This window comes from Tenrec ecaudatus, chromosome 1 (assembly GCF_050624435.1).
Source record: "Tenrec ecaudatus isolate mTenEca1 chromosome 1, mTenEca1.hap1, whole genome shotgun sequence".
In the NCBI taxonomy this organism is placed as follows: Eukaryota; Metazoa; Chordata; class Mammalia; order Afrosoricida; family Tenrecidae; genus Tenrec; species Tenrec ecaudatus.
This window is the reverse complement of record NC_134530.1, coordinates 121,142,418-121,164,363: the sequence shown is the minus strand read 5'-3', so window position 1 is coordinate 121,164,363 and position 21,946 is coordinate 121,142,418. Positions and strand designations below refer to the sequence as shown.

The 21,946-nt window shown below is 40.7% G+C and overlaps 1 protein-coding gene across 1 annotated transcript in view; it reads left to right on the top strand.

The window, feature by feature from the left end:
• Window positions 1–21,946, top strand: part of KYAT3 (kynurenine aminotransferase 3) — a 75,227-nt gene that overhangs the window by 25,491 nt on the left and 27,790 nt on the right. Inside the window, exons 3-8 of the mRNA XM_075558096.1 lie at window positions 4,425–4,483; window positions 7,374–7,518; window positions 12,682–12,831; window positions 16,803–16,889; window positions 20,564–20,689; window positions 20,796–20,916. Coding sequence (XP_075414211.1) covers window positions 4,425–4,483; window positions 7,374–7,518; window positions 12,682–12,831; window positions 16,803–16,889; window positions 20,564–20,689; window positions 20,796–20,916 — 688 coding nt within the window. The remainder of the gene's footprint in view (window positions 1–4,424; window positions 4,484–7,373; window positions 7,519–12,681; window positions 12,832–16,802; window positions 16,890–20,563; window positions 20,690–20,795; window positions 20,917–21,946) is intronic.

The following is a 21,946-nucleotide window of genomic DNA, read 5'->3' as shown; positions in this document are numbered from 1 at the left end:
GTGCGATGTAGTACCGATGAAGAACACAGCTTTCCCCTAGATCCTGGATGCTTCCTCCCCTCAACTACCATGATCTGAATTCTACCTTGCAGGACTGGATAGGGCAGAGGTTGTACACTGGTGCATATGGGAGCTGGAGGCACAGGGAACCCAGGGTGGACAATAACTTCAGGACCAGGGGTGTGAGGGGAGATGCTGGAAGACTGGAGGGTGAGTGGGTTGGAAAGGGGGAACTGATTACAAGGATCCACATGTGACCTCCCCCCAGGGAGATGGACGGCAGAGAAAGGGGGGAAGGGCGACTGGATAGGGCAAGATATGACAAAATAACAGTCTGTGGATTATCAAGGGCTCATGAGGGGGAGTGGGGAGGGAGGGGGGAAAAAAAGAGGACCTGATGCAGAGGGCTTAAGTGGAGAGCAAATGCTTTGAGAGTGATTAGGGCAAAGAATGTATGGATGTGCTTTATACAATTGATGTATGTATATGTGTGGATTGAGCCCCTAATAAAATGATGAGTTGTATGAGCCCCTAATAAAATGTTTAAAAATAAAAAGGTAGATATATATTTGGCACATGTTGACTTCATGTCAATATTGAAAATTGAAAATATATTAAGACATAAAGGAAACGGATTAAAGAAATTATGGATATTTACTTATAAACTCTTATATAACCTTTTAAAATGATGATGCAACCCTCTACATGAATTCAAAAGGCTCTTAAAATGAAATTAAAAATAATCTTTCCACAAAAACAAAATTAAACAAGTCATTAATGTCGAGCATTGAAAACCGTTCTGGTGCATCCGCTGCACCTCATGATGTCAAGCTCTGATTGGGTTGTTCTTAAATCATTTATTGAATGCTACATAAAGAAATTACTGATGAATTTTTACTGATGAATTACTGATAATTTTACCTAAAATGATCTTTAAAGTTGACTTAAAGATGTTTTTAAAACTGATTTTTTTTCTATTATCATGATGTTCTTTTTAGTATGTTTCAATCCTTTACATTAATTTTTTTAACCTAGGTTGATTTTTTAGAGTGAGGGTGGGGGATAAACGTCTAAGTCCGTAATAAAGAGCATTACTAAGGCAGCAGGTATCGTGGTAGCATAGTAGGTTATATTGTGAGCTGCTAACTGGAAGTTCAGCAGTTCAAGACCAGCAGTTGCTTCTCTGGAGAAAGCTACGTCTCTCCACTCCCGTAAACAGACACAGTTTCGGAAACCCACAGCAAGCAGTTCATGCTGCCCTGCAGGGCGGGTAGGAGTCCCTGTGAGTTTAGTTAGGGAGTGAGGCTGCAGATTCTTTATAATACCACATGCTCTTTGTCAATAGGGCAGTCAAGTCACTTCCCACTCCAGCAACCCTCTGAACAACAGAGTGAAATGCTTCTGAGGCTTGCATCTTCCCCGGGATTGTTTGAGCCCAGGACAGATACACCCTTCAGGAACAGTAATGAGAGTACTGATACCATGAAGTTGGGGGAAGGTGGGGGAGAATAGGGAGAAAGGGGGAGCTGATTGCAATGACATTACATACACACAAACACACACGCATGAGGTGGGTGAATAACAGAAATGGTGAAGACAGCAAATGCTGTAAGATATGAAAATAATAGCAATTTATAATTTATCAAGGGGTCCTGAGGGTAAGAGGAAGGTAAAGGGAGGGGAAAAAGAGGGCCAATACTAAGGGCTCAAGAGAAAGAAAATGCTTTGAAAATGATGATGGCAACATATGTGCAAATATGATTGAAACAATTGATATATGGATTATTAAAAGAGCTGTAAAAGCCCACAATAAAATGATTTTTTTAAAGAAAGAAGAGTCCCTAGTGAAACACCTGTGAGATCCCTGCCTGCACCAGATCCCTGCACCAGAGCCCGCCACATTGAGACCATGAGACAGCAGAGAAGCAGTGTCCAGACTGTGAGGCGGAGAAGTAGGCAGATTTCTTGGCCCATGGAGGCAGAGCCGAGGGACCATGTGGGCTGAGAGCCTAAGGACCAGAGAGACAAGACGACTAGCGTGGCTGAGTCATAAGAACGTTATCCTTACCATTTTGTAATCTGTTATCTTTCCTAATGTGGTTAGGTGCCATAGAGTGGCTCATAGTGACCATATGTCCAACATAACAGAAAAAATGCTCAGCCCTTCACCATGCTCACAATTGTTCTCCCCGCACAAACCTTCATCAGAAACCCTAGTGACGTAGTGGTTATGCGCTGGGCTCCTAAACTGCATGGTCAGCAGTTTGAAACCACCAGGCACTCTGTGGAAGGAAGATGAGGCTGTCTACTCCCATAAACAAGTACAGTCTCGGAATCCCACAGGAGTAGATCTACCCTGTCATGTAGGCTGGCTAAGAGTTGACCCAAACCAGTGAGTTTGGTGTTTTGGTTTTGAATAAACCCTCATAATCATGAGTACTGTGTGTGAGTTCTGTAAGTTCAGTGGGTCAGATCCACTAGAGAAGTAGAATGCCATGAGAGGGACAGCTGGTGTCAGATAGGATAGGGAGGGCTGGATGAGAAGGACTTGTCTGACTTTCACCTTGTTACAGTCAGCCTTTGGCTGGTATGGGATCGGAATCTCCTGCATCCTACCGAAGTCAACGTAGGTGTGCCCCTCACACCATTTATGCAATGTACAAATATTTTTTTCTTGAAATGATCTCTAAATTTTGATGGCGTATACTCAAGGTTGTATTTTGGCTCTGGTGGAATTTTACTTTTCTTTAACTTCAACTTGAACTTGCACATGAGCAGTTGATCTGGTTCAAAGTCAACACTTGCTTTTCTTTGACTGATGACATTGCACTTCATATACTCAATTAGATTCCCGTATGTTCCCTCTGGTGATAGCAAAGTGTACAGTCAAAGTTTACGTTGTTTAAAAATGGTATTGCAACCAATAAGTTGTTTTTCTTGCAAAATTCTATCATCAATGTCCAGCATCATTTCTCACCAATGCCAGCCATTTTTTCCAACTACTGATCTTGCTTTTTTTTTTTTTAACCTTTGCATCCTAATCAGCATTGATTATCAATGTGTGTTGCTCACATGTTTGGTCAACTTCAGACTACAGAAGTTAGTAAAAATCTCCAATGTCTCCAATGTTGTCATTATTAATTGGTGTGTGCATTTGAATGTCAGTCATATTAATGGTCTTCCTTGAAAACATAGAGGTATTGTCCTTTTACTGACACCATTGTTAGTTCAGGATAGATCTGGAAATGCTCTTTTTGTCAGAAAATATAAGAATGTTCCACTTCAGTTTATCATCATTGACTGTGTTAGGCTGGGTTGACTAAAGAAACAAATCCAGAGACACTTCTGTATGCATAAGAAAGAGCTTTATATCAAGAAGTGTTTATATCAGAAAAACATCCCGGCTCAGTCCAGATCTAGTCCATAAGTCCAATACTAATCCATAAATCCCTCTTTGAACCACACATCCACAAGCAGTGATGCAGAGTGCAGGAAGATCACAGGCTAGTGGTTGCAGAGTTATGTGGAGATCCACTGGTAGGAGAAGTATCTCCAGGGCCAGGGCCGGTCTCTGTGTGGCTCATCACAGGAAGGTGAAGGCAGAGAGGGAGGAAGTTCCAGGATCCTCTTTATGAGAAAGCCACGCCCACAAGGAGGCGCCATCAAGCTGTGACCTGATTGATAGACTAGATTCCACCCATATCTTCTCATGGGTGCCATGTTATCACACACACAAAAATCACACTGACATAATAGATTACATGATTACCCAGCTCAAAGTGGCCACTACCAGTCCATTTCAATTCAGTAATGCCTAGTATATCAACATTTCTGAGTTTCATTTCTTGTTTGACAACTTCTTCTTTGCCATTTAGGCTTTCTACACTCCACAAGCTGATTTTGAATGGATGTTTGCTGGTTTCCAGTAATTTCTTCTCCTTTTGAGTGGTGCCAAGTCAGCAAATGAAGGCTCCGAAACGGAAGCTTCGCTCCACTCGTACCATCAAGGTCAACCATACTTGGAAGAGGCACTTCTTCCCCGTCATCCTTTGAGTGCCCTCGCACTTGAGGGGCTCATCCTTGGGCACTGCATCAGACAGTGCTCCACTGCTCAGCAGAAGGTTCTCGTCAGATACTTCTTAGAAGTAAATTGTCTTCGTCTTGAAGTCTCCCTGAAACCTAGCCACTAGGAGTGACCCTGCTAGAATTTGAAATATCAGTGGCCTGGTTTCCGAGGTCACCAATGATGAGACTGGCACAATAGTGGTGGAGTGCTTTCTCGTAAAGTTTTATTTCTTATTTTGGTACTACATAGTAAAGCTTATTTACCTGGTGAAAAGCAACTATTATTCATGTTTTTTTTTACCTTTTTGCACTTTACTGAAAGCAGTTTTTAAAAGCTTTTCAATAATTATGTCTTCCAGAAAATGTCTTTGAAATTCAAAAACACAAAACGAATTGAAGGACTCGATAATAATGTGTGGTGAGTATGTTGTGTGAAAAATAATTTGGTGGAATGTTTTCCTACATATTTTATATCCTCAGTTGGGAATTATTAGACTTATCCATAGCCTGTGAATAAAAATTGCTAATTATAAGTCATCTGTTACATGTAAAATATGTGAAAGGAAAGTATTATTTAAGATGAGTGACTTCAGTCTGCAACACCTTTAATCAGAGTAGAGTGTATTATTTTCTTAAGCGTTGAATGTTTATAATGGATTTTCCACCAAGTTAGCATCTCTGGCTGCTAACAAGTACTTGGTTGTTAACTAAGATAAGTCGATGTATCTCAGTTATAATGCAGACACTGTTGGAGTAAATAAGTTTGACCCACCGTTCCCCTGCATGGCTGCTGTTGCCCTCTGGTGGCTGAGTGGAATGGTTGCAGCAGAGATCATATGACTCACAAAGCATTTCAAACGTGTTGCGAACGCTGCTTACGCAATCAATACGAGGTTCGGTCTCCTTATTGTAAAATACAATTATTGTGAGACTTAAATAAAATAGTTCACATAAAGTGTTTACCTTTGTGCCCAAAATATAGTTCAACTAGACAAGTGTTACATTTGTATAGATTAGAAAAGTTTACAGAGTGGGTTCTGGACCCCTCTTGTTAGGTTTCTGCAGTGGGTTATACCTCGGTTCTTTGTTTGTACGCTGAAAGAATTCACGTCAAAGCACATTTTGTAATCCAAGTGAGTTTTTATGAAGGAAAGGGAAAGTTTCAGGTTTTATCGTCTCAAAGGGGTACACACTATGCGTGGAAAGCAGGCCAGGTCACGGAAAGCTGCACTGGGGTTCACCACTGGGCACTCAAACCACGTGGCAAAGAACACCTGCACGGGCAGAACTGCAGAGATCGAGAGAGCTTTCTGGGGGCTGTGCTTCCAGCCTTTCTTCTGTCACAACTCCTGGCAGGGAAGGCGTGGTTTGAAGGTATTGGCCGATTCCATTAGTTGAGTTTGGGCCCACCTGTGTGATGTACCTGTGTGGGTGTGTCCACGGTATTGGTATTACCTGGGCCTAGGGGGTTTGTATCTGAGCATGCTCAGTTCGGGGGGAGGTTTCCCATAGGTGTCTAATAGGGTGCCTGATTTTCCTAAAACCCCATTATGTGGTCCTTTCCTAAGACTCCATTAGGTGGTCCTTTGCAGGCATGGGAGAGACAACTCACTCCTTTGTCCCTAAGCTAGCTGCCTAACACTCTGACCACCGTGGCTGGGGTATGGCTCAGGACCATGTGGCTCAGGTACCCCAATATCCATTGAGGGCATGCCCAGGCAAGTCTGAGGCTGAGGCCTCCTTGGGCAGGCTTCCCCCTCCTTACTGCCATCTAGTCAATTCTGGCTCATAACCCAAAATCCACTACCATCCAGTTGCTTCCTACTCAAACCAGTTCTAAATGGGGTGTCCAGAACTGTACATCTTTAAGGGAGCAAGCAGCTTCGTTTCCCTCCTGCAGAGAAGCTGGTGGTGGGGTTGAACCAAGGATTTGTGGTTCGCCGACTAGAGGGATTTTAGTAATCCACTTTCAGACGTACTCTTCCTGATGGCAAAGCTTTTTAGATGATCATTAAGGAATCCTGGTGGCGTCGTCAGTTACGTGTTGAGCTGTTAACTACAGGGTCGGTAGTTTGAACCCACCAGCCACTCCACCAAAGAAAGATAAAGTTTTCTAGCCCCACCAAGAGTTACAGTCTTAGAAACTCACAGATGGATGCAGTTCTACTCTGCCCTAGAGGGTCACAGTGAGTCAGAATCGCCTTGATGACCGTAAACTTGGGGTTTTTATGCTATCACTATTATTACTAAATTACCATCTACACTGGAGCTAACGAGCAAAACAATGTGAATTTAAAACATTTAATACAAGCATTTTACTGCCTTTATGTTCAATGTTTCTACAAATTTGTGTGAATGAAAAAAAGTTTTTTGTTCCTGAACTTTTATACCTGTTGTACATTAATTATGATACATTGTTCTTTTAAATTAATCGATTTGGGGTCATTAATTTTGCTTAGTATTTGTTCAAAGCTATGAACTTTTCAAAAAAATATACACAGGGCATAGATATAGCTTTGTATCCATTTCAGAAGGTCCAAGGGCCACCATCCCACCCTATGCCAACCCTGCTTTCAGGAAGACCTGCTCCGTTCCTACTAGTGACTTACCTTCTTTGTACTGGTAGATGCTACTTTTGTATGGCAATTAGTAAGGAAGAACTTCTGTGGGTAGTAAATGGAAGAAAGTGATTGATATGTTGATTTATTCATTTAGAAAATGTGCCAGGGCCAGAGATAAACCAAAAATCACTACCTGAGTCATTTCTGACTCAGCGAATCTATAGGACAGGGTAGAACGCACAGCCCTGTGAGCTCCCCAGAATGTAACACTCAAAAGCCTCTTCTTTCTCCCGCAGAGCCTCTGGTGGTTTTGAACTGCTGACCTTGTAACTCACAAGCCCACATGTAACCACTACACCACCAGGGCTAAGGATAGATCCTAGAAATATGACACAAAAGTTAAATCTGTTTGACATCCTCATGAACCATCAGCATAGTTCGACTTTGTAATGATTAAATAGAGAACCCAGTCGCAGTCAGAATTTTTGAGAGAGGGGGAAAAAGTCTGGTAAGACATACATGCAATGGAATTGAAATTTGTAGGGAATGTTAAAGTTCATTCATTCAACTATCATTAGGTAAAGTCGTCTTTTGGATGGTGAAACTGGCTGGAAGCTGAAATTTACTTTTTAATTTGTAAAACTAAACAAGGTCTGATGGTTTAAGTTTTGTAATTTGGTCATGAACTCCAGAAAAGGTAACATTCTTATTATAATAATTATTAATAGGTGTGTGTTTTAATCTCAGGGTTGAATTTACCAAGTTGACTGCAGACCCCTCTGTGGTGAATCTTGGCCAAGGCTTTCCTGATACCGCCCCTCCTCTCTATGTACTGAAAGAATTAGCAAAGGCTATAACAATGAATAGCATGAACCAGTATACACGGGGCTTTGTAAGTATATCGGGTTCGTGTGGGACATGGGCTTATGTTTTTTATTGTTTCTGCATGGGGAAAAATCATGTGGGACATGAGCTTGTGTTTTATATCATGTGTATACATGTTTGTAGGAAGATCCTCTTATCTCTAATTTCCAGTTTTCTCTTACTCTTATATCTAGGAGGAGTCTTCTCCTACATCCAGCACCTTTGTAGTCCTGTTTTGGCTCTTAGCTTACTGTCATTCTAGGATGGAACCTTATGTCAACAAAGATAGGCTACTCTCTTAAGACATGTCATTTATATCTCACTAATATGTATGTAGCCTCAACATCCTCCTGTTCTCAGCTAGTTACTCTCTATCTCTCTGTCCCAACCCAACCTTGATCCTTCTGTGGATACCTGGGGATTTCCTAGATTCAGAAGCACTTTTGAAATTCAGTTTTATATGTCTGAACTTTATTTTTCATTTGTGATAGTGTAGAAAACAGAAAGGGATGGTTTTAAGAAGAAGCCTTTTAATTTTCAATCTTTTATAATCTATAAAAACCCACAGAATGACTTCACTTTGGGGGTGGGAGCACAGAAAAAGCAGTAAGGCTGACAGTGGCAAGGAAATCCAGAGAAAATGGTCTATAGATAGATAGATAACAAGCTATATAAGTAAATGTTTTAATTCAATAAGAAAAATTTAATTGTCAACAGATTTGGATACTTCAATAGCATGAAAATATTCTCAGCATCATGATTCATCAGAGAAATGTAAATTAAACCAGCAGGATCATTTCACACCCACTAGAATGTATAACATTATTTTAAAACCTGGTAATACCAAGTGTTGGAAAGGATAGGGAACAGCTGGTGCAATCTGGAAAATTATTTGGCAGTTTTCTCATAAAGTTAATAATAACCCTGAGTAATTCATTCATTCTACCGCAAGGTATTCACCCAAGACAAATTCAAACCAGTATCTACATAGAGACTTGTACACAAATGTTCATGCCTACATTACTCAAAATAGTCAAAAAGTTGAGAACAGTACAGACATTTATCAATAGATTAATGAAAGAACCCAACGTGATATAGTTCTTCAATAGGCTATTACTATCAAAAAGAAACAAACCGCTTGTACTGATAGACCATAACATGGATGAATTTTTAAATCATACTTTTGAAAGCGAAAAACAAAGGAGTGTATGCCATATGATTCCACTTGTGTGAACTATGAAAACATACAAACTAATAAATGGTAACAAACCAGTAAGCAGAAAAATCAATGATTTGGTACAGAAGCGTTTAGCTCTAGTGGAGCAAAAGGTTTCTTAAGAGTCTTCGTTTAGAATATCTTGAGCAAAACCAATGATAACAGTTACAAATAGAAGGGAATTTGCTTCAAGGAAATGGCTGACGAAATTGTGAGGGTTGACAAATCCCAAATCCATGGGAAAGTGACAGGCTGACCAACTCTACTGGCTCACATGGCTGCAAGGTCTGGCACACCCCAAATCTGCAGGGCATGTTGGAAGCTGGAGGCCTCTGCTGGCTCACAGAGTTGTACGGATTGGAAAATCTAAAGTCTGCAGGTCAGGTGGCAGGTCAGAGACTTCTACAGGCTGAAGTTCACAAACTAGAGGTCAGGCACTAAGCAGTGGTTATAGTGGTCCTGAAGAAAAATATTGAAAACCCATGGACTGCTAAAAGGACAGACTGATCTGTCTTGGAAGAAGTGTGACCAGAGTGCTCCTTAGAGGCGAGCATGGCAAGACTTTGTCTTGCATACTTGGAACATGTCAGCAGAGCCCAGTCCTTGGAGAAGGACATCATGTTTGGTAAAATGGTGGGGCATGGGGTTTAATTAAGCACAATGTATCTGAGAAGAATTACTGAGAGCCGAATAGAAGGTGAGTATGTTAGTGGGATAGGAAGAAGGTGAAAGGAAATAGAGGAAAGAAATAGCAGGCAAAAAGTATTTATAGAGGTATAGCTATAGGCATGTATATATGTAAATATACTAATTTATAATGAAAGGGATAGAGACCAACGTACATATATTTACATCTTAAGTATTAAGATAACAGACAGACTTTGGACCTCTACTCAAGGCCTCCCTTACCATAAAAATACTTTGTTCCAATAACCTGGCACTCTTTGTTCCAATAACCTGGCACTCAACTTCCCAACATGATCGCTGAAGACAAATGGGTGCATAAGCAAATATGGTGAAAGAAGCAGATGGAGGTTGGCTATCAAAATATATAGCATCTGGAGTCTTACAGGTTTGAAATTAAACAAGCAGCCATCCATCAGGGAAGCAAATAAGCCCACAAGGAAGAAGCGCACTAGTCTGTATAATCATGAGGTGTCGACAGGATCCTATATCAGTTATCAAAAAATCAAAAACAACTATATCGATGTGAATGACAGGGTTTGGAGTAGAGACCCAAAGTCCATCTGTAGACAATTGAATATCGTCCCCAAAGAAGGGTTATAAGGAAGGGATGATTCAGCCCAAGTACAAACCAATGAAACACGCTTAGTTCTTCTAGTTCCTGAATGCTAACTCCCCTCCACTACCATGACCCAGTTCTTCCTTACAAATCTGACTAGACCAGAGGACACACATTAGCACAGATAAGAGCTCTTGACACGTGGAATTCAGGACAGATAAACCCCTCAGGAACAGTAGTGAGAGTAGTGATATTATGATGGAAAGGGGATAGAAAGGGAAGGGGGAGAAAGGAGGAACCCATCACAAGATTGGATATATAGCCCCCCATGGGGATGAATAACAGAAGTGTGGGTGAAAGGAGACAACGGACAATGTAAACTATGAAATAACAATAGCAATATATAGTTGATCAAGGATTCACCAGGGTAGGAAGGTAGGGGGAGGGTGGGAAACGAGAAGCTTATACCAAGGGCTCAAGTAAAAAATGTTTTAGAAATGATGATAAATATACAACATGTATACAAATATGCTTGATACAATTCATGTGTGGAATGCTATAGAACTGTAAGAGTCCCCAATAAAATGCTGTTAAATAAATAAATGGTTGAGCCATGGGAAAAAGTGGAAGGCCCTCAAGGAGATGGATTGACACCATGGCTGCAACAATGGGCTCAAGCCTGGGAACTATTGTTTGGATAGTGTAGAACTGGGAAGTGTTCTGTTCCGTTGTCCTGAATTGACGGTACCTAACAGCAATAACAACAGACTCCAAACTACATCTCTGTCTGCCGCTAATATGTCAGGGACATAGGACTAGCCAAATCATACAGCCCAAGTGCAGAGCAACTTGACAGCAGCCTGGATCTGTGGGCAAACCTTAGCCTCTTGTTCTGAACCCCACTAAAATCGAACAACTTTTAAAGTCACTCAATAGATCCAGAGCACATACTCAAATTAGGTATCAATTTCTTCCAAAGTTGAAGCAGCCCACCAGGTACTGTACCTTTTTGAGTTGTAAGAAAGATCAGATACAAAAAAGAAAGAAAGACTAGATGCAACAACTTACCCTTCACTTTAAAAGTAATGTCTTGTCATGTCCCATACCACTGGATGCTTAGAAATATCATTGAGGTAGAAGGCACATGAATGTTTGACAGGTTAATATCCTATTCTTTAGCATGCATCTATCTTACCAGTAAGCCCAGAATCATTGATACTTCTTCCTTACAAGGTCCAGCCAGTATAATATCTTCAATGCAATGGGCCAGTGTGACATCTTGTGGAAGGGAAAGGTGATCAAGGTCCTGTGGATTAAATTATGGCATAGTGCTGGAGAGTAGTTATATCTTGAGGTAGGACAGTGCAGGTGTATTGCTGGATTTATCAGATGAAAGCAGGTTACTTATGGTCTTTGGAAACAAGTTTGGATAAAAAGGCCTCGTGCCAATTAATAGTTCCTTATGGTATCAGATGTATTAGTTTTCCTAGGCAATGAAATCACATCTGAAGATACCATTTAGTTAAGTTTATGATAATCCACTACCATTCCCCAAAATCCATCTTACACATGACAAATGGGGACAAATGGGGAAGTTAGTGGGAATGTGGTGGGATCCACTTTCCTACATTCTTCAAGTCCAGTGGGCTCGCTGCTTTTTGCAGTTCTCACGGAACATGGGAATGTGGTGTTGCTTTTGCGTTAGTTTTTCCCAAGGCAGATTTACCCCTAATGGCTTCTATTTTGCCTTTCCTACCATAAGAGCCCGTATTCCACATGGCAGAACCGTGTGAGGATTTTGCCAGTTGTTGAGTTTGTCTAGTCCAATTGTGCGTTGTGGAACTGGGCAAGTCACCACATTGTGAGCCAGACCTGAGCTGAGACTCCTCCATATGCTCCCACTCGGACTTGTGGGCCGCTCTGATATTTTGAGTGCTGTGACATTAGTGTCACTTCAGTGCAGTGTCAGTACTTCCAGAATAGTCTGATCGCTTCCTTTCCCTCATGTTCACTCAGTCTCCTAAAAGGCAATAGTTACCTGGGAGAAGGCTGAGAGAAAGATTAATATTATACATTTTTGGGACTGTAGTGAGGTACTTCCTCAAGGGACAGAGTCTCTCCTTTATTTACAATATTATAAATCTATAAACGTAAGTCTGGGAACTGACTGAGGGGCTGTGACTCTCTATTATGGGAATCAAATTTAGACTGCCCATCACTTGTCCTCCAATTCTTCTCGAACACATCAAGTTGATTTTTAATAGATTTCACATCTCTTTCACTCCTAGGGACACTGTGACTAAGTAAGTACCCAATGCCTAAAGTCTATAGACGACACACTATTCTGATTACTGCTTGATGCTGCTGCCCATTATGGTAGCCACAATCACCTTGTCTTTGATGATCAAGTACTGCTAGACTTCTACAACTCTGGTCCAATCACACTCGTTGTAGTTAAGTGTCTGAGTTCGGCTAGGGCAGCTCCCATCGGAATGTCTGACCTACATAGGAGGACAACCGCAGCAGTCTTTAGAGAGTCTGACTCCTTTCATTGTCCTCTCTAACCTTTATGGCATTCGCCTCTAAATACGAACGTTTAAGAATTTTTTATTTGATTTCTTTTGGACAATTGTAAATGTCAAAGTTTTTTTCATTTGAAAGCTATATTAATGTAATGAAGTAGGGGCTATGCTCACACCCAAGTTTCATTGTTCATACTTTTCATCTAACAGGGTCATCCAGCGCTTGTGAAAGCTCTGTCTTGCCTATATGGAAAATTTTATCCAAATCAAATCAATCCAAATGAAGACATCTTGGTGACAGTAGGAGCATATGGATCACTTTTTAACGCCATTCAAGGATTGATTGAAGAGGGAGATGAAGTAAGTATATTAACATTATCATATTTGTTATTTTTCCCTGTCTTTGAAAATCCTGTAGTCCGCTTTTCCCTATCTTCTTAAAAATTTTTTTACTTGGCACATAGGAAAATGGGGGATGAACACATCAGATTGCAAACTGGAAGGTGCCTCATCACTGTAACTGCCAGATTACATTGATGCATAAACACCAATTTACATCACTACATAATTGTTGGATTAGATCATTACGTAACTACAAAACCACTGAGAATCCTGGAAACTCTTGATATAATGGTATATATCAATAGCATTATTAAACAATGTTGCTTCCAGAAAAACCAACCCTGATTTGGGAGAACTATAATTTCCTGGTGGGGACACTCTGCTTTACTTCCCAATGACTGTTATCACGACATCTGTGGTGACTCTGATGGCTACATCTGTAACATTGTCACCAAGCTGCTGGCTCCTGGGCAGCACAGGGCTTCTAGCCAAGATGGACCCTGCAGCACCATATCAATCTTATCTTCTTGCATCTGAACCGTATCCCCCAGGGAGAAGATAGCTCTTGGCTGGCTCTATGTGTTGCAGTTGCCAGTTGTAGTTGACTTAGTTCTGTCTGACTCATGGCAACCTTGTGTACAGCAGAGAGAAACATCGCTTGGTCCTACACCATCTTCAGTCCATTGTTGTGGCGATGATGTCAATCCACCTCATTGTGGGATTCTTCCGTTTACGTGACCCTCAACCAAGCGGGGTGTTCTTTTCCAGCAATTGCTCTTTCCTGATGACATTCATAATAAGTCAGCTGAAATATTGCTATCTTAGTTTTCAAAGAGTGTTCCAATTGTATGCCTTTTAACATTGATTGGTTTGTTCTTCTAGCATCCCTTGGTATAGTCCATATTCTTTGCCAACACTATACTTGGAATGTATCGATTCTTCTGCTTCCTTTTTCATTGTCCAGCTTTGAGTCACATGCATACAAATCAATAACCACTACAAAGATTCATCTCAACGTGCCCTGCTGGCCATTCCTTCTGTTGCCAGTGATGGCCTGTGGTTATCAAGTGTTCAATGCTTAGTTGAACCTAAGATCCACTGTGTGTAGCCTGTCCTCCATATTGTATTTTACTTAAAAATTTATCTATTGACGGTTTCTACCTCATTATACTCCTTGAGGGGGGCAAATTTTGCCTGGTTTGTTCCTGATATATCCTTAGTTGGAGATCATGGCTTGCCAAGGCAGATGGAACTATTTGCAGGATGAATATATTCTCATTATCCATATCTTGTCTCAAATATCACATCTTTAGAGAGCTCTTCCCTGATAGCCTTATCTAATATTTTCAAATCATAGTTATGTTCATTTTCTATCACATTGGGTTAGCTTACTTTCTTTATACCATTTATTGGTATATGAAAAAAATCTAATTGATTTACTGGTTTTCTTCCTAATTACAAGTATCCCTCAGTAAGTAAGATTTAAGCTCTGTGAGAACTGATAGCAACTAAAATAATGAGTACTCAATAATTATTCTTTATAAAAGTAAAAATGGATTATTCCCATTATAAAAATAGATTGTGGCGAAAAGTATTGAGCACAGGAGATTCTCTTTATCTCTAATGTGCTATATGAGGATCTTCAAACAAAATGTTCTTTCTCAATATAATTTCCATCAACTTCAGGACACTTTTGCAGTTGATGACACCAGCCATTCAGTCCATCCCTAAAGAACTGAACATGCTGGGAATGTATGTCAATACAGCCTTTTGGGGTACTCTTTAAGATTGGTTAAAGTCAGAAGAAGCCAAACCAGAACTATAAGGTACCTACCTACTGATTGCCCATGGATCTTCTCACAAAATTACCCTTCTTTGATGCGAGGAATGAGCGGGAGCATTGCTGTGGTGGAGAAAGACTCTCTGGATGCTGTCCCAGGCACTTTCTCTGCTAAAGCTTTGGCTTTCTTCTCAAAACGCTCTCACCATATTGCAGATGTTATTGTTCTATGGCCCTCCATAAAGCCAACAAGCAAAATGCCTTGAGCATCCAAAAAAACTGTTATTATGACCTTTGCTTCTGACTGGTCTGCTTTCCCTCTGACCAGACCATTCCTACCTCTTGGTAGCCATTACTTTGATTCTGCTTTGTCCTCAGGATCACACTAGTAAAGCAGTTTGAGTTTTTCCTGTTACAGTTCTTTCAAGAAATGTTTCAAGATCTTGATATCATTTAATATTTTTCATTGAAAGCTTTACTCTTGTTTGAGGACATCACAGACTAATGAAGAATTTTCAGATCATTTGAGTGATTCCCTGATTAATTTCTGAGTCCTCAACAATAGCTAATACCTAATATGAAGTACTAGAGCCCTGGGCGCATAGTGTTATGAATTGAGCTCCTAACTGTGAGGTCAGCAGTTCAAACCCACCAGCAACTCTTAAGGAGAAAAATAAATGAGGCTTTCTACTCCCATAACAAGGTACAGTCTCAGAAACCCAGAGTGGCAGTTCTACCCTACCTTGTAGGGGCACCATGAGTCAGAATTTATTCAATGGCAATGTGTTTGGAGGGTTTTTATTAGTTGGTTTGTTTGTTGGTAATTTTACTTTTTAATGTAGTATACCTGGCAGGCCCTCAGTCTGAGTTCAACAATTGGTGTAGACATAAAGGAACTGTAGAGTATAAGGGCCTCATGAAACCTTAGTGTGAAAATTCTTGAATAGATATTTCATATACTAAGAAATGTAATGGTAAATAATAAAGAAAGAGTGCTTACTTACCATTCATTTAACAAAGGAACTAATTGGGTATCGTTTTTAATTAAATGAGAAAACTTTGTGTAGATTTATGAAACTATAAACTGTTATCAGACTTTTTAGATCAATTTGGCTATGTGTGTGTGTGTGTGTGTGTGTGTGTGTGTGTGTGTGTGTGTGTGTGTGTAGCACCATACCAATCTTTAGAGTCTAGTCAGTCTAGCAATAAAGACTCGTCAGTCTAGCAATATAAATTAAGGGAATTTAGTTAGCAACCTAGTTGTGTTCTTTTAATAAGAGAAACTATACATACAGTGCTATTATTTACACAACCAAAAGGGAATAAAATTATTCTAGAATTTATGATTCTTCTGCCAAAATTGAATAGTAAATATGAGTACTATAATAATATGAACATTTCAAGAACTATTAGATTGAAAAAGAACAAGGTTGCCTGCATATGATGGTTATAAATTGTGCGCAGACTTTCTGAGCAAAGCAAGAGCCAGAACCTTAGAACAAGATGGGGAGTGTGCTATGTGGTAGCAACCGGACTGGTGGAATTGCTCCACTGACCTGAAAATCTAGCCGGAAGTCTGGGGGCAACGGGTCATGGAGCTAAGAAAAAAGGATCCAGATAGGAGATGCTTGAAGGAAAACTGGATGTCACACAAGCACAATAACACCCTAACTAGTCTCCCTGTATCCACCCTGTTTGGGAATGCTTTTGAAGAAGAGAGAAGCATCCTTATTTTCAAGAAGATGTTTTTTAAACAGTACGCCATCATAGAGCCTTGCGGTGCTGTCTCCTTTCCTTAGAGTCCTGCTTCCGCCCTTATTTGATATTCCACCTAACGTTAAGGGGGAAATTCCAGATTGTATGCTATCATTTGATATAGAAAGAATATTTTTATGTATGGGACATTCTTGATTAGGGATATGGCCCCTACCTCCCCCAAAAATCTACTTATGCACATGGAAAATTTGGATGCCATTTTGTGGGGCCCACTGCAAAGCCATCCCCTAATCGATCTCCCTAAGGGGCCAGAGACTCCAATGAAGTTCAGTCCCAAGGTCTCATCTACTCCCAGCTTAGCTCCATGGAGGCAAGGTCAGCATTTTCAGCGCTGCATCTCAACACCAGAAACGGTGCCTTGCGCACAGTAGGTACACAAGGTTGAATGGATTCATAAATTGACATATAATGCCTTTATTTGTTTTCATTTCAGGTGATAATAATAGTTCCTTTCTATGACTGCTACGAGCCTATGGTGAAAATGGCCGGAGCGACACCTGTTTTCATTCCTCTCAGATCTGTGAGTTTGCCCAGTCTGGGTCATTTACTTTCTGAAGCTTTGAAAATGGCTATTTGTTCCCATTAATGCAAAAGTGTTTGCCATTTGGGATTTCCTATATATCTCTACTTCAAAAGTAATCAACAATGTATAGGGGGAAAATTCCATTGCTCTGTTATTTGTTTGTAAGTGCCTCAGTTGTCAAGGAGCCCTGGTATCATTGGGCTTCTAACCACAAGGTCAGCAGTTCAAAACAGCTAGCTGCTCTGAGGGAGAAAGACAGGGCTTTCTACTCCCTTCAAAACTTACAGGCCATTCTACCCTGTCCTGTCGGGTTGCTATGAGTCAGCACTGATGGCAGTGATTCTTCTGGTTTTTCTGTTGTGACAATATCCACATGCCAGTAGTATGTTTTGTTTGTGGTTATGTATTTCTCTCCTCCACCAACTAGTGATCCACACCAGGTTAGAAACCGTTACTTCTCCTTAATGACAATGCTCCATAATGTCTATCATTACAAACTAGAGATAACCTTGAGAGGAATGGGAGGTTCAGGATACTTCATGGTGCTCATGTGGAATTTGTACAAGAATCAAGAGGCAGTCATCCAATCATGCATTATTCAAGAGCCAGTCATGCCCTCTTGAAACAGAACAAGGGACTTGTTAAGATCAGGAACGTGTGTGACTCATGACCTGTCACCACACTTATCCAACCTGTATGCCGAGCACATTATCAGAGAAGCTGGACTGTATGGAGAATATGCATCAGACATGCAGGAAGGCCTGTTAACAGCCCATAGCATGCAGACGACACACCTTGCTTTCTGAAAATGAGGAGAAAACATGACATCAAGATTAGAGGAAGTCCCTTTAACAACCTGTCATCTGCAGATGACACAACCTTCCTCACTGAACACAAAGACTGAAAGCACTTACTGATAAAGATCAAAGAATACAGCCTTTAGTATGGATTATACTTCAACATAAAACAATGCTCCCCACAACTGGACCAATAAGTAATATGATGATAAATGGTGAAAATATTGAAGTTGTCAAGGATTTCTTTTTACTTGAAACAACATTCAATACCCAGGAAAATAGTAGTCAAGAAATTAATCAAAAAAGGTATCGCATTAGGCAAATCTGCTGCAAAAGACTTCTTTAAAGTGTATAAAGCAGCAAAGATGCACATGAAGGCTAGTAAATAAAGTTAATAAGTAAATTAGGAAGACCAAAGAAGAATTGATGCATTTGAATCATGGAATTGGTGAAGAATACAGAATTGACCATGGACTTTCAGAAGAATTAACAAATCTGTTTTGGAAGAGGTATACCCAGAATGTTCCTTAAAAGTAAGAGTGGTCTATCAACTCTTTTTCATATATTTAAACCATTAAATTGTATCACACACAAAGTATGTCAACTGGTTGAAAATAATAAAGCTGGATTTTTTTAGGGTGGGGATGGTGAGATTTCCCTTTCTGACATCAGATATATGATTACTGGAACCAATCCTTGGAGAAGGACCTCATGTTTGTTGTCTTGAGTGCTCTGGAGAAGCAAAAACAATGAAGCTTATAGGAGGGGACTTCAAAAAGTTTGTGGGAAAATGCCACTGTCTTTCAATTCCACTTTTCTAGTAACTTTTGAAGTCCCTTTGCCTACAGAAATTTATCTCAAGGAAATGGCTCCCACAGTTTTAGAGACTGGCAAGTTCCAAGACCATGAGTCAGATATCAGATGGAGGCCTCTTCTTATTCACATACGGCCTGAGGCACTCGAGATTGGCAGGTCAGATGGCAGGCTGCTGGCTTCAGAGGCAAGTGAATCCAAGGGCAGTAGGTAAGATGACAGGCTACTGCATGCTCCCAGGAACAGCAAGCAATATGGCAGGCTGCTGGCTCAAGTACAGGGGCGTGAAGGCCAGCTATCAAGCCAGATACAGTATGCAGGCTCAGCAACAAGCAAACCAGCTTTACCAAAACATTCAGATATATTGGAAGGAGACTACACCCTGGAGGAATTTCAAATGACTGCCTGATCATAGCAGATCTCATCATAAAAGTGATTAATTTATATCAGATTCATCATGGGGTATATGTTAGTCTGGGTACTTTAGAGAAAAAAATCCACAGAAACTCATGGATAAGAGAGAGTTTTATATAAAGGGTAAGTGTGCATCAAGAAAACATCCTAACCCAGTGTTCCCCAAGCCCACAAGTCCAACATTAACCCATAGGTCCAACACCAATCCACAAAGTCCTCCTCCATCTCACAAAACAGACGCAATGATGCCAACTGCAGGAGGAAAGCCGAGTCAGTGGATGTGTAAGCTTCTCAGTGCTGGCAGGGGTCTCCACACCGGTGTTCCAGCACCCAGGGCTGCATCGGGGTACGTCCACTTGGCTTCTCCTCAGGGATGTCTTGCAGGAAGTGAGCCTGCCCAGCTAAAGCAGGGAACTGACTAAGGCAGCTGCACCCTGGTCTGACCATCAGAAAGCAAGGGACCTGAGAACTAGAAAGGCGAGTCTCAACGAGCCATTTATCCCTCTGCCGTTCAGTTAACCCCACATGTGTTTATCGGCCAGGTTGGCACAATAATCTGACTGCCTCAGGGTATGATCACATCATAATTGCTAAACCACTGAGAAACATGGCCCAGTCAAGTAAACACACAGCCATAGCCATCACACTTAGTAGAGAATCACAAAAAAGAAGAAAATCCTGAACCATAGAGATTGATCCTATGGCTGCATGGGCTTAAACATCATATCATTTTTGAGGATGACTCACAGCCAGGCAACATTTAAATGTATTATGTGATTAGGTTGCAATCAGTTGAAATTGACTTAACAGTACCTAATGGCAAAATCAGACTCTCAGACTTTCCTTCTATCCTTTCCTAACTTAGAAGCTACCCAGAAACTTGCTCAACATCATACCAGCATCCAGCATGGATGGTGCCTGTGCTAGAGGTGCAGTGACGGAGACCTAACCCTAGGTCCCTGACCTAGAGGAGCCCTGGTAGTGCACGTTTGAAGACTTGACTACTGATTGGAAGGTCTACAGTTAGAACCCACCCCAGTACCTCTGAAGTAAACAAGACCTAAGAATCTGCTCCTATAGAGATGGCAGCCTACGAAATGCTAGCCAGTTGCAATCTACCTTACAAGGTCACCAATGAGTCAGTGTCACCTTGACAGTAATGGGGCTCCCGCATGGAAAGTATGAATTCTACCACTGAATTGCCACTGTCCTCAATCACAGTGATCGTTCACTTCTTTGGAAAAATACAAGTCACTTTTATAGTCGTTAGTATTGACAGGGTTTAATTTTCTGTTGGCCAAGAGTGGGTGGACATTTATGGTAGAGACCACCAGTTGCCATGGCGTCATTTGGAGTCATGGAAACTCCAGAAGTAGAACTGTGCTCTTCCACTGGGTTTTCAGTAGCTGATTTTTTACATGTTGTTCATCAGGCCTTTCTGGCAAAGCACCTCTAGGTGACCTTGAACCACTGACCTTTAGTGCCCAGCTGAGTACATTCTAGAGCCTACTTCTTTCTGACTATGTCCTTTGTGTCATTTCCTTTCCCATGCCTTTCGAAGGGTTCTGTTCCTATTAGGTTATGTATTTGTAAGACAACAAACATGCATTACCTGAATTAAGTTGTATCTTTATTCTTCACCTTTAGAAACCTGTTGATGGGCCAAAGGGGTCTAGTTCTGACTGGACGTTAGATCCTGAAGAACTGGCAAGTAAATTTAATTCCAAAACCAAAGCTATTATACTAAATAATCCCCACAACCCCATTGGCAAGGTAAGTAAGTCTTTTCTCTCTTTATACAGTCTTCTGATTTGTTAGAGTGGGTTACCTGTGTTGAATAATAACTGGCTCTCTATTTTCCCCTGTTAATTATGCACAGGTGTATAGTAAAGAAGAACTCCAATTAATCGCTGACCTTTGCATCAAACATGATACACTTTGTATCAGTGATGAAGTTTATGAGTGGCTGGTATATTCTGGAAATAAGCATTTAAAAATAGGTACGATCATTACTACACAGTTGTGGATCTAAATATGCATGTGTATGTTTAGAACTGACTGGAAAGAGTCCCAGATCAGCTTTAAAATAGTCTTTGTAATAGGTCTCTACTTTGTAGTTGGCCTATTGTGTGCATTAAAAGTTAAGTGACTGATACATGAATGAATTAATGAACATGCTGAAGGGAAACTGAAATTTTAGGGCAAGAATTTTTGAATCACATGATTAAATACTGAAATCAGAATATTTGCCTATGTCTTTGAGTTCTTAGCAAGAATCCTGCTTTTTTTTAGCGTCCAGCTATAAGTAAAACATCTATCATACTCTGATATTTGTTATAGAGAGAAATAGAAAAAGAGTGAGGCATGCCCCAGCGGGAATAGTGCAGATGGGAAGTAAGCGTCTGCTGTAGACTGAGTGCTGGGATACTCAGTGTTGGGTGTCGAGAAGATAAGGAGGTTCCCTGTCAGGAGACATGTTATCATGAGGCAGTAAGCCTGCTTGCTCCCTTATCTGTCCCCTCAGTAGACTGTAAGCTTGCTGAGAGCAAGTCTATGCTTGCTTGCCTTTACCTCTGTGCCTTACTGTCTAACATAGAGCACAGAACATCGTAAGTACTCAGTAAATTTGTTTTGACTGGATGAATAAATAATATTTGCAGAACACTTACAGTAAAGGAAGATGGTATTAACAGGTTGCCTTTCTTACACATAGTACGTCAAAGACCTTGGAAAATCATGTAAATAATAGCATATCTGCTGCTTTCCATATGCCAGTGTCATTTTGCATATATTAACTGAATCTTCACCAAAATCTTATGAGCTAGCTACTATTAGGAAATGGAGGCACAGAGAGGTTAAGCAACTTGTCCACAATCCCATCGTATATAAATTGTATAGTTGAAATGAAACCCACTCAACCAGTTCCACATAGTGTCTGCTACTTAAAGTACTTCACCAATTCCTGGATCGGGTAGTGTTTTAGTTACAAACCATGAAAAATAGGTCTGAATAACTGGAGCAGAAGAAATA